Source organism: Gavialis gangeticus, unplaced genomic scaffold (assembly GCF_001723915.1).
Source record: "Gavialis gangeticus isolate Ggan-Ray unplaced genomic scaffold, GavGan_comp1, whole genome shotgun sequence".
Lineage (NCBI taxonomy): Eukaryota > Metazoa > Chordata > Crocodylia > Gavialidae > Gavialis > Gavialis gangeticus.
In genome coordinates this window covers 149,118,301-149,131,826 of record NW_017729025.1, presented here as the reverse complement: position 1 = coordinate 149,131,826, position 13,526 = coordinate 149,118,301, and the positions used below count along the sequence as shown (strand labels likewise).

General features: G+C 46.7%; 1 protein-coding gene across 9 annotated transcripts in view; it reads left to right on the top strand.

Moving 5' to 3' along the window:
- Nucleotides 1-11,993, top strand: part of BRSK2 (BR serine/threonine kinase 2) — a 581,381-nt gene extending 569,388 nt beyond the window's left edge. For 3 of the 9 annotated variants that reach the window (XM_019519755.1, XM_019519753.1, XM_019519756.1), the window contains 2 exons: nt 9,935-9,999; nt 10,639-11,993. In XM_019519755.1, the coding sequence (XP_019375300.1) occupies nt 9,935-9,999; nt 10,639-11,181 (608 nt within the window). In that variant the 3' untranslated portion in view covers nt 11,182-11,993. Of the gene's footprint in view, nt 1-9,934 lie in introns of all 9 variants that reach the window. The other 6 variants (XM_019519757.1, XM_019519754.1, XM_019519761.1 and 3 more) reach the window with 3 other exon arrangements.
- Nucleotides 11,994-13,526: the final 1,533 nt, after the last annotated feature.

Genomic DNA, 13,526 nt, shown 5'->3' with positions numbered 1-13,526 from the left:
AGGGTGGATGCTTTAAAAATGCCCGAGAAAAGCCCTGAGGACCTGGTTCCACTAAAGTCAGTAGGAATTCTGCTGGTTGCTTCAATGGCAGCAGGACTGAAAGCAGAGCCCTAAGTGCCTCCTTAAACGCTTGAGTGGGTCTTGGGTGGAGTTCAAGCATCTACATTTTAAAAAGTCATTTGACATAGCCCTGTGCCAGGAGCCACCAAACTCATTAGGCATCTAAAACTTTTCAGGCACCTCCATTTTGGACTGCAAAGTTCTCCTAGGCATCCACAGTAGGCTTCTCTGCAAGCTCAGGAGTGATTCAAGGACAGCATTCAGGCGCACCACAGCTTCTAAGTCCTATCTAAGCATGAATACAATTCATAGTATTCCTGGGCTTCTAAATCCTACCTAAGCACTTCAGCACCCCCCCGCCCCTTCCCAGGAGAGTGCCTTAACTGTCAGGCTAGGGAACAAGCTAATCAAGGGCACTCTCCACTCCTTCTGTTGAAACTGGGCCACTTGGCAGCAAAGAGTCCCAGAGTCCTGGGGCCAAAAGCAGAGTCAGCAAGACAAAGTCTCCTTCTTTATCCGGTGCTTGTGGCTGTGAGGACTCTTTCATGCATGTTATTATTACAGACACTCATTGGTTAGAAACAAAAATAAACCTGGTAGCAGAGACTGATACCCAGGACCTTACCCTCACAAGAGAGGGCCGTATCCACTAAGCTACAGGGGTAGATTCCCTCTTGCTTATCCCCTCTTTCTAGCCCCCATAACTCTTGCACTCCTGGCCACCAGCTTCAGCAAGAGGGGTGGAGCGTCCCTCATCTAGCCTGTTCCATTGACAGGTGATTAGGACAGTCTTCTTGGAAAATATGAATTTGAATCTTGCCCTGGTGAAATGAGACTAAGACCCAAATTCTCCACCACCTGGAGCTCTAACTACTAAACTTTTGGGCAAAAGGTGGGCACCACCACCACCATTATTGGGAGGGAGATCAGCCATGAAACACACTGTACAGCTGTCGCAGAAAAGGCATTAGGCATTGTGGATTGCAAGTGAAAAGAAATACCTGATGGAAAGTTTAAATAGCTCTAATGTCTAAGCTCCTGAGATGGGTAGGTATTAACCTAACCCTCCATGCTTTAGAATTTCCTATTATCTACCCCATGGCACTTTCAGGCTTTTGGCATTTCCCTTCAGATGTGCGTACTGCTCCCCATTCTCCGTGTAAGACATTAAGGGCCGAAGCCTAAATTGCCTACAGACATCTCTAATGTTAGGCCTGTGCAAATAGGGAAGTATTCAATTTGGATTCAGATTTGGCTGATTTGGAGGGCAGTGATTCAATTTGGAGATTCGGATCACTGTCCTGAATTGATTCAGTTGAAGTGGCTTTGGAAGATTTGGCGCCGCTTTGGAGAGATTCGGCGATTCAGATCAGCCAGGGAGAGGCAGGCACAGCTGGGTGGGTGCACGTTCTCCCGCCTCTCCTCTGGCTGTGCCTGCCTCCCTCTGCGTGGAGGGAGCCATGGGAGAAGGCCCCATGGCTGCCCTGCCCGGCCCCATCCCAGCCTAGTCCCTGCACTTAAAAAAAAAAAAAAAAAAAAAAAAAAAAGCATCGCACTCACCAGCTGCAGCCGTGGTGACTGGGGCCTCTGAGAGCTCATTGCAGAGCCCCCCCCCACACACACACACACACCCCATGCAGTGCACGGCAGCAGGGAGCAGTGGGGACCCGCCGTACCTGGCACCTGCATGGCAGCTGCCCCATGGCACGGGTGCAGCATGGCTCAGCAGGGCACGGTACGCTTTCTGGGAGCTGGACCCACTTGGGCTGAACACTACGAGGCTCTAGCTGACACTGGAGCTGCCCAAGCTCCTAGACAGAGCACAGTGCCCTGCCAAGCTGTGATGCACCCGTGCCATGGGGCAGCTGCTGCGTGGGTGCCAGGCAGGGGGGCGATCCCCACTGCTCCCCTCTGCCCTGCACTGCAGGGGGGGCTCTGCTATGAGTGCCCAGAGGCCCCAATTGCCACTGCAGTGACTGGTAAGTGCAGGGCTTTTTTTTCTTTTCTTTTTTTAAGTGCTGGGAGGCTGGGCTGGTGATGGGGCTGGGCAGGGCAGCCACAGGGGAGTCTCCTGCAGCTCCTCTGGCTATGCCTGCCTCTGCCCCAGTGGGGGGAGCTGTGGGGGCTGTGCCCTGCTGTCACTTGCCCAGCCGGCACTGGGGGGCTGGACGGGGGGGTGTGATGTAGGCTCGGCTCGCTCCAGGTGGCAGCAGGGCATAGGCCCCACTCCCAGCACTGCCACACCTGCATCAGTACTGGGAGCGGGGCTCTTCCCTGCTGCCACTTGCCAGCTGGCGCAGGGGACACAGAGAGCGCAGGATGTGGGCGTGGCAGCACTGGGAGCAGGGGCTATGCCCTGCTGCTGCTTGCCTCCTTCTGCCTAGAGAGAGCCGCACCCGCATCCCATGCCCCCCTGCTCCCCTCCCTAAGTAACATGCCCCCGCATCCCGGCTGGGCATCTTGTCCCAGCCCCAATCCCTCCCTCCCCAACACCCCTTTCCTCCCCACTCCCCCAACCCCAACAGACTTGCCAGTTGGAGGCAGTTTAGTTTCTGGCTGAATCTCCAAAGTGGCTGAAGCTTTTCCAAATCAATTCAGGTGCTTAGAATTGACTCAGTTGTTTTTATTTGTTTTCTCAATTTGATTCGGATTCGACGATTCAGTCCCCGAATCAGGCCAGATCTACTCCAAATCAAATCAGCTACCAAAGCTTTGCAAAGCTCAATCTAAAGTCTCTTCATTGAGTGTATAAGGATCTGAAGTACCTAACTGGGTCACTTTGAATTTCTCAAAAGTTAGGCAGAACAGCACCTAAGTTGAAGCAGCTACTGTGAGATGCTTGAACCCTAGCCTGAGTTCGGATCTGTACAGCTGTCTAAGAAATTCATGAAAGGATGGGCTTCTGGCAGCAGCAGCTGTTTCCAAACCACTTTGGGTGCTGTCCCAAGTCCTTCTATCTTCTCTTCATTTTTTATATTTCCTGCACAGGACTTTGAGGTCCTTTATGAGGACTAAGGTGCAGCCAACCTAATCTTCTTCTTTCCTAACTACAAACTTCTGCAGCATCTCAGCTTTGCCTGTGGCACCCATGACCTACTATCGCCAGCAGGGGCAGATTTTATAAGAATGGGAAATGAAATATAAGGCACAGAAGGAGTCCTTTCAACCCGTCTCTGCAGCATCTCTCCATCTCCTGGACCTGGTGTCTATCCCCAGTCCTTCTCCTTACCTCTAAGTGCATGTTGAATTCAGTACATTAAAGGCATCAGCCTCTCTTGTGGCATCTGGCAGTGACTGGCCCACACATAAATTACCCTCTGAATCAAGATATTTCTCTTGCACTCTTTAAGTACCCAAACCTCTGTAAGATTCAGTACTTGTTTTTAGCCTTTTATCTTCTCCCACTGCTTTATAACATTCACCTCCTGAACTGGGCATGGAAATACATGTGCTTCATCATATAGCATCTCAGTCTCTTCCTCCTAAGGAATACAGACCTAATGCTCTGCATCTCTCTGTGCTGCTCTGATCCCTCTTGCTCTTAACCATCCTTGCTGCCCTTCTCCCAGTGTGTACATTGTGTCCACAGGGGTTTGCACGTGAGGGAAAGAAGCTCAGAGTTGCAGGTCTGGAGAGGGCGGAGGCACTGATAATATGAAACTGTCTTTGCCCCATCCAGGTGAAACAGGAGATCTTGAGTATTATAACAGTCCCATGAGACTCCCAGCTGGTTTGCAGTTGTGGCATATTACGACCCAGTTTGTGCTAGGCACTAATCAGAGCCTCCAAACATACTATTGGCATTCCACTAGCTACAACATTTTGGGGCTTGTTTTCCTGGCATCATCAACCTGGGGGATTGGCATTTAAAAGCTAGCTTTAAGAGCAACAGTGCTCACCACTTCAAATTTTACCTCTGACATTTCGATGACTCAGGTTTACCTTCCATCACCCAGTCCACAGCCACAGTCTGAGCTAGGTGGTGCAACAGGCAAAAATGTGCATGCCATTGATGCTCTAAGTCTCCATATTATCTGGCTGTTGGATTGGTTCTTGGTTGCCAGAAGAAGACAGTGTAGAGACAAACTATATCATTACAACCCCTGCTACTGTAAAAGGCAAAGAAAGGAAAGGGTTAGAGAAATGGCCTATTTTTATTTTTCAGTAGCTTGCTCTGAATATCCCTGAGGATTTCTTACCTCCCATTAAAATTTTAGTGGAAAATGCTGATTATAAGGAATTCAGTAGTGATATCGGCAAAGGGAAGGCAGCCTATTAAATGCCGTTGCCCCCAGTAAATCCCTAAACACTTCAAAGCCAATAGGGCAGGCAGAGGGGGGGAGTATGAAGGGTTGCATATTTTAGTATAAGGATTAAAAATCCAGTATCAAGGCTCACCAAATGTGGGGCATTTGCATATAAAATGTTGTAATGTTTTATTGGTCCATTTTTGCAAATTGTACCTTTTTTCTTCTATACCTGGCTCTGCAAAAGCTAAAACTTCCCAATCCCTGTAGAATCCTTCTTATTCTGCCCTGCCTTGTTCCTCTAAGTTTGTTAAATAAACTGCTCAGCTGAATAACTGGAGACACCTCCCCCCTTCTTCCCTCCCCAGCAGTCTTTCCCTCTCCAGCATTTTTTTCAGTGCTTTCTTCCATTTTTTCTCTCTGCTGATTCCATTTGCATATGAAGACGGGGAGTCCAAAGCCACATAAGAATCTGACCTGGCCATAGTCTTGCATTCACAGCTGAGTGTTGTGTTCTTTCCCCTTCCTTGTTTTTCCCATTGAAAGAGAGTGATGGTCTGAAAGAAGCAGAGACAAACCTGACCAGAGCAGACAAACCTGACCTGACCAGAGCTTGCTGGCTCAGAGGTTTTGACACAAGTGTTACAGAAGGGCCCAAATAAAAACCCTACCTTGGAAACTTCTGTTCCTCTTTCCCCCTCCCACTCTGTGGTGAGATAACTGTGTCCTGACCTGGATACACGCCGATGAAGTTCAGGGCTTGTCCCATCTCAGTCCTAAAACTGAGGTCCAGATTTCACTCCTCCACCCTGATCTAGCGGTGCTGTGATCTGGGGTTTGGTTTGGCCTCATCTGTACAATAGAGTCAGTCAGCAGAGTCACACCTATCCAGCACCTGGTGGCTATTTGGATGTAGCAGGGGTGTAGCTGGATGTACAGGCAGAGCCAGGCAGAACTTACACTGCACCTAGTTAAACATGACATTTTATTTAAAGCAGCAAATGGAGGGAGACAGAGGGCAAATTTCTCTAGAACAGACTGGCAGGCCTGGCACCTTAAATGTGCCAGCCAGGTGATTTTCTCAGTGCCTGTTAGCATGCAGGGGGAGAACTGCAGCTGCTTGGGCTCCATGGAGTTGACTAAAGCAACCACTCTTTTACAAGGCACAAAGGCAGTTTACATCCTCTTTCCTTGCAAAAGAGCTATGGATAATCATAGTAATTGATGCCTGTCTAGCACCTTTAATTAAAGGATCTGAAAGCACTTGACAGGCTATGTACAATGGTCACCATTAAAAAGCCTAAATTGTCTACACTGGCATCTGAGTTACTGAAGTGTTGGTAAACACTGCACTATCTCAGCCACCAATGTCTTCTTACTGCAGCTAATAGTGAAATGCAGCCACGTTTGAACTGGAAGGCACAAGCCTTTTCGTAACACACAGCAGCGCTGCTAGCAGGAATCGAAGCAGTCTGTATTCATTAGGAGATGCAGGATCAACGTACATAGGCAGGGTGTAATTATCTCATGGGGCAGTGGACAGTAACATAACTGGGGGGAGAGGGGCGCCTAGGGCAGTAGCTCTGGGTCCTGCCTCTGTGGAAGGGGGTGCAAAAATGCCTGCAACTTTGGCAGCCAACACTGTCCCAGGGCATAGAGCTGCCCAGCTAGGCTTCTGGCAACAGATCCAAAAAATCCTACTTTTGAAAGAAAAGATGTGCTGTTGATAGAGTGACCAGAGCCAGGATTCACATTGTTTCCTTTGATGCCTTCATTTATGCATTGCAGTGCCTACACGTTAAGCTCCTCGCTCTGGTGGGTGATTCAGTTTGTCCAGATTAGGTGCCTAGGATCCTTGAAAGAGACTTCAGAGGAACCTAGGGGCCTGTGCTGAGAACCTGGAGTGGTAGTTTCCTCTTAGACCTACCAAAGTGAAATGCTAAAGCACAGGGGCTGTTCTTAACCATCGTTCATTTAAGGAGCTTAGGCTTCTAACTCACCCAAATCCGTTAGGTGTTTCCATTCACTTGCAATCCACAATACTTAACCTAACTTCAAGAGGTAGCCACCTCACGGTTTCAAAAGATGGTCATGCCATGGGAAAGGTAGCACCCACCATTTGTCCATTAGCTTCATGGTTAAAGCATTTGTCCAGGAAGCAGGAGACAGACTCTTTTCCCTCTAGGAGGTTTGAGCCCGTACCTTCCACTTTTCAGAAAATGCCCTTCCCCCAGGCTAGGGAAGAGGCTAGGGAAGGGCACTGGAGTGTCCTGTAGGCCAGCAGAACAAATACAATGAATACTGCAAAGGTAGGCAAGAAGATAAAGCTCTCCCGCGGCAACAGTGAATCCTGGGTTCTGCTGCCAGGCTTATTTCTGCTTCTTTAGCACATGTTGGTCAAAGTTCAGATGCATAAACATTTTGGAGCATGTGGGAGCCTACCTCTGCAGCATGTTGAGGATACCTGTCCCGTCAAGTAGGGGCACTAGTTGCTAGGGTTATTTCTGAGTTTTAACAAAGCAGCATCAAGCAGGGACTAAAACTTGGGACCGTGTCCTCCAAAGGGATGGCTGTCACCACTTGGCTCTAAAGAGGCAGGTTTCTTCTGGCCTCCTGAGGACTCTTGCTCTCTTATCCACTCAGTGGGGGTGGAGAGGGATGGAGATTGGATGTTTAGGGCATTCACCTGGAAAAGGGGAGGTGTGTTTTCAAATCTTCTTAGGGTGATGTACCATAAAAGCCAAGTCTCTCACTTCCCAGCCAAGTGCTCTTGCTACTTGGTTATTGGCCAAAAGCTGAGCAACAGTGCCACTGCTCTTGTCTTTTCATGTGCTGCACTCCATGCTGTCAGGGCAAGTCAGACATTATTTTTTTTTTTGTGCGTTACCTGACAGCAGCCTCTCCCGGGGCATAAGTGGAGTCTAAACATCTCCCAGCAGACAACTGAATCCTAAAGGTGTCTACGTGATAGTTAGGCATATCACCTGAATCATTTCAGAGCATTTGCAGAAGCTGTAGGGCAGGTCCCCCCATGCAGGGGTGTGCACCTGTAGAGGCACAAATAGCAGCACAAATTTGGTGCACAGCAAATTGTCCCGGGTAGGAGAGGCTATGGCCAACAGCATTATTACCTGCACCTGTATCCTGGTGCAGCAGGTTTTCAGATCCAGCATCACAGAGCCTTGCAGGCAACCAGCGCATTGTTCTGGATGGCCAACCCTCCATTTTTTCTGGTGCATACTGCTGGCGTGCTCTGCACTGCTTTTTTCCCAGGACTTTTTTTTTTGCAGCACAGCACACTTTTTCATGTTCTCTACATGTGGTTTGTGGGGCCACAAAGCTGTTTGTGGCCCCACAAACCGCACATCCCTGTATTACCCGTGCTTACCCTCTAAGGAACTTTGCAGTTCAAAATAGAGGTGCCTTCCTGATGAATTCAGAGAGTTAATGAGCTGTGGGGGACACTCTGAGATACTCTTTGGCACTTAGGCAGCTGAATTCCACCTTAATCCCCTTTAGTGACCTAAGGGATCGATTTGAATCCTGGTCGAAGAACAGTCAGGACTTTGTTTTAGATTTGATCTGACAACCAGTGTCTTCAGCATCATACCCAGGGTTTTTGGCTGAAGGGAAGAGACCACCTTCCTTCCTGGGAGGACACCAATTCTGGAATCAGTCAAGCCTGAATCTTCTTAGCTCTGAGAAGACCATAGGCTTAGGTTGATGTGTTTGGAGACAACAAGGATTCAGACTACTCAAACATAGTTTTGGACCATGGCTTCATACAAGACAGTAAGAGGAACTGAGATGCCAACTTTTGTCTCCACAAAGGTTTCTGTAACCTCTTGTCAAGTCGTGCAGGGGTGGTGTAGTATACACCCTCCCTTTTTTCTAGAGCACCTGCCTGAGGCATGGGGAGAGTTTGGATTCTTCTCCCTGCTGTTCATTTGCCAGCACGTCTGTGCCAGTTTGGAGAGCATCTCAATTTGTGGCTGAGATAGGCCAGCAGAAAATATCTGCCTCGTGCCTAGCTGACACTGTTACACAGGGGTCACAAAGTTTCCAAGGAGGACTCCTGGAGTGGTACAGCTTATGTACCACCTCTTGCTCATGGTAGTGTCACAATTAAGCCTTTAGTTACATCACATTTGTCATATGCTAGCACAGCTAAAATGATGACGTGCCTGACCCATACAGGGTAAATACCCTGATTCCTTCTGCCCTCTGAACTTTTGAGGATGTATAACTGCCAAGCAATCAGTTGACACAGGAAACCACCATAGGATACATGATAGTTATTAAATAAAAGCAGGCACGTGGGTGTTATGGAAGTAGATCCATTCCCTGGACTCCCTATATACTATTTATGCCTTGTAAAGTGAGGAACTCCCAGCATGCCCTTCTTCTCAACTGACCCACTGCACTACGTCCAGCATGTGCCTTAGTGTCTTTCCATTGCACAGTTGGGAATGGCACCTGGCAACTATCAAATGTATCTCATGTTTTACAAAATGGTGAAAGGGTGGACAAAGACATTTTGGGAAAAGCATGAAGAGCTGTGTCCTGAGAGAGCAACAGAGCCTAACCTGTGCCACTGTTGTCCCCTGAGCTCATGTCCAGATTCACCAGAGCTTCCTCATGTTCTCTGAGTATATAACCTTGCAGTGCCTCCAGCGTCATTGGAGTGAAGCTCAGTGTAACAAAGACAGCATTTTAAAGAGGGCAAAACCTAAAGTACATCCACCATATCACAACTCTTGGTCTGGGCAGATGCCGGAAATAAGCGTAGGCAGGCACGGTTCTTTGGGTAGATGTAAAATGGAAACAAGCATATGCATTGGGGCCTGCTCCCACAAAGTGCTAAGCATTCTCTGCTCCCCCCCTCACTCTTGTCAACCGCTGCGAAGGATGCCCAGCACATTGAAGGATCAGACCACAAGCTACATGTGCTGATGGAGTCTTACTCCCTTGCGTGCCAGCCCTGCAGTATTTTCAAGTGCTTTGATCCCCCCCGCCCCCATAATGCACAGATGCATCAGATCCAAGGGCTGGCTGAATTGGATGAGCAGGTGTTCAGGGAGAGCCCAGTCAGTCAAACTGAAGGAAGGGGAGTTGTAGTTAGAGACTGGGAACTTACTAAGGCTGCAAGGCAAAGTGAAGCATGATTTGGTGACCATGCATTCATGGCCCATTTTAATCAATGCAGTTTTCCAGGAATGGCTACTTTCCACTTGCCCTTCAAGTTGCCAAGTAATTTCAGGCTATAAGTATAGCTGTTTCAACAGTGTGGTGTTGCGTGCCAGGCTCAAGCAGCTGCAGCCCCCTCCCTGCTCGGTTAGATCTCAGTACCCTGCCCCTTGGTATGAAATTAGCTCATCCCCCTTTGGCTGTGGTCCCAGCCTCTCTATTTCCATAGGTGTCCCATTCCAACACTCTTCCTCTTCCTGCTCATTGTCTTCATCCTCCACACACCCCCACGCACGTGGCTCTGGACCTCTCATCACGTTCTTCTCGTTAAAAACCCCATTGTTCATTTGTTTGTTTGTTCTCTCTCTCTCCTCTCTCTCTCTTTCTCTCTCCCTCTTTGTTTTTTTTTTTTCTTTGTCTCCTCTGTTTTGTGTACCCAGGCAGCCCATTGAGTAACTTCTTTGACGTAATTAAACAACTTTTTTCAGACGAGAAGAACGGGCAGGTGAGCCACCCCCCCGGCACGCCAACCAAGCATAGCGCAAACAGCAAGCGGAGCGATTCCGATGCTAATGACTATGGGTCTAGAGGAGACAATAAGTACCCTGCTGGCAAAGACAAGGCAAAGATGGTCTCATCGGTCGGCCTACAAGACCAACCTTAAATAAACATACTTAAAAAATTAATTAAATAACTTTAAAAAAGCAAGAAAGAATGAAAGAATATTCCTTAGCAAGCTAGCCTCTAAACTAGAAGGATGTATATACCTTGCCACAACAGTACAAAACTGTCTATAGACAAATTTTGTATGAAGGAATGACTGTATATATATACATATATATATTTATATATGATATATAATATATATCTCAGAAACAAACACAAAAACAAAAAACAAAACAAAAAAAGAAAGCAAAGAAAAGGTAGCACAGATGACAAAACCCAGTTCGCCAGATCTTGGGTTGTGGTTTTTTTTTTCTTTTCTTTTCTTTTTTGGTTTTGTTATTTTTTTCTTCTCCCCATTTTTGGACTATTTTTTCCCCCATTTTTCCCTCCTGATTTCTTTTTCTTTTGTTTTTGTTTCTTGTTCCGTTCATGCTCTCTGTGTTTCTGACGACACCACTTGTTTCCGCTCTGCTACCAGGAATTATCCCGAAAAGTTAACATGCCAGCCACGGCTTCACCTTCTGTGCTCTGCGGACACTTGTTGACGGAAGGCAACCGATGTAGACTGTCCAAGGACCAGTCCTGTTTGAGGTTCCCAGCCTCTCCCCCTCCCTCTGGGAAATGGGTTTCTCCCCCACGCTCCCCCCCCAAACGCCTCCCCAACACACGCTTTTTCTCTTTTTCTTTTTGGTGCTCCACGAGAGAGATCTGCTCAGTAATGGGATTTCACGGTCTGGGCTGGAAGCAGGTTGCAATTGTTGGAGCGACATCATTGTTCTTGACAACATTCATCTGTGCAGGTGAACTCAGAGGTGAAGGGGGAGGGGGGCACGAAACAAAGGGAGGAAATGGTACAAGAAGCCTAGGGCGCACTCTCTTCAGAGACCACCAAGGAACAAGTCAAATCAAAGCATTGAACCAGGACAGTTACTGGAGAGCTCCAGTGGGGGAATATCCTCAGACGTCTTTTTCCTCCCCCCACCACCCTTTCTTCTTCCTTTCTTTATTTTGTTTTTTTTAAATTGAGTTTAGTTTTTTTATATACTCTATAATTTTTCTTTTCAACCTGCTGGAGGGAGACAAGATAGACTTGGGGGGGTAGGGATAGCAAACAAACACAAACGAACATTGAAACTTAGGGAAAAGGCAACGTCCGGCCGCAAAGATGAGGGACAGGATCCTACCTAGCCAAGGACAGTCTCTCCTGCTGCCAACCATCGTTGCCGTTGCTGCTACTGCTGCTCCTTCTTCTCCACCTTCCACCCTGCCTATTGACTCCCTCCAACCATGCCGCAACCGCATTGAGATCTTCCTCCCCCAGCCGGACCCTCCGTCTCATCGCGCATTGGATGCAATCTTCGTGTTGCTAGTGCTGCATCAAAATATCAGTATTATTATTTATTTGCTGGTTTCACTTTATTTATTTGATGTGTTGGGTTGTTTTGTTTAATTTTTTTTTTAAGGACAAAGAGAAGAGAATTATTATGAGGATTATTTTTGTTGTTTCCGTGTGTGTGCGTGTGTAAACCACTGGCACTTAGTTCATCTGAGCAAGACAAGAAGAGTCAGTGCTATGGGCGAATTAATCACAAAGCTACTGTAAACTTTAAAAAGTACTGCAAGATATTTTTATAAACTCTTTTTGTTTAGAAAGGGGGATAGGGGGTGGGGTAGGGTGGATGGGGGACTGTTTTTTTGTGTTTAAGTTATTAGGTCTTGATTATTTATATATACATATATATATATTTAAAAAATAAGCTGTTAGATATATCTTCTGTTCTGTTTAATTACTGTGTAGAGGCGACACGGATTCCAATTTATGTTGGGGAGGGGAAAAAAAGACATGAAGGCCCTTAAATGTTCATCTTGTGAACTCGACAATTTTCTCTCTTTTTTTCGTCTTTTTTTTCCTCCCCCCTGAGGTACATGACAAAGGGTAACTTATTGTGGCCCAAGTTCCAAGATTAAACAAATCAAACACAGTTTTTATGCGTTGAAGACAAAAACAAATGAGAAGTACTTCTTTACTGAGATTTAAGAATGTAGGCTTAGCATTAGTGTGCAATTCTCTTATGACCTTTGATTGCTGTTTGTTGGGTTCCTATGGGTGTATGTTGTACCACAAGATTTTTTTTTCTTTTTGATGATAATGTTGGATGGTTTCTCTCTCTCTCTCTCTCTCTCTCTCTCTCTCTCTCTCTCTCTCTCTCTCTCTCTTGTTTTTCTTCCTTTCTTTTCTTTCTTTTTTTGGTGATTGTCGTTGTTCTTTATTTTAATTTCCCCCCTCTTGGACCAGTTTTACTTGTACATAGGTTTGAAGATTGAAAAAAAAGAGGCAATTTTTTTAACAACACATTTAGGGCAATGACCTTTCACCCTTGCCCTTTGACCCCCATCCCCCAAATGGGAGGGATTTGGTTTCTTTTTTTGGTTTTTTTTCTTTCTTTCTTTTCCCTATTCTCCAACTTTTTCTCTTGTATTGCTGTATGCATGTCAGGCGCCAGGGCTGATGGCCAGGGATGGGAGGGAAGGCAAGGGTGCAGGAGAGGGGGACAGTTTTAATTGCATGACATTGCTGTAAATTAGTCTCTTTTGCTTTTGTTGTCTTTCCTGCCTCCACCCGCGCTCCACCTCTCCTCCAAGCTCCCCTCCCATGCGCCTCCCCCCCCCTTTTCCCTCCTTTCTCTTCCCTTGTGTATAGATTTTGATGCTTCTGTTACATTGTACCTCTACAAAAGGCTGGGATTTCAATACAAAATAATAATAATAATTAAAAAACTTATATCAGCAAAACCCATGTGGTACAAGCAGGAAGGGGATTACTTACACAAGATATAAGAATAAACGAAAGCAATACCTCTTGTTATCCTTCCTATTTTGTACTCTGATGACACGCGCGCACACACACACACACACACACACATATACAGACACAAACTGACATTATTTAACAGTTTAAAATGGACAAAAAAAAAATCTGATGTATCCCTTGTTAAATAACTGTGAGCAACTTTAGTTCAAAAACCAATAAATTCATTCAGTAAAGATACTAGCTGTGGAGTGTCCTGTTTATGTCCTTGGCAGACAGTCTTGTCTCTCCATTCACCAGTACCAGCCTCCGGTAAGTACTGTACTGAGGCCTTCCACCCCCAGGCAGAAAAGTACAGCTTCAACTTAACTCAGCATCTTCTTGACCATGAAATTAATGCAAGACTTATCAGGCATTTGTGACTTGAATGTTTGGCCCAGCCTGGCAGAGTCCTCCATCCACCCAGCAGAGCTGCACCAAGGCTGGACAGACAGCAAGGATAGTCTGGTTGCTGTTTCTTTTGGTAACTCTTGCAAAAGGCCGATCTGAATCTGAGA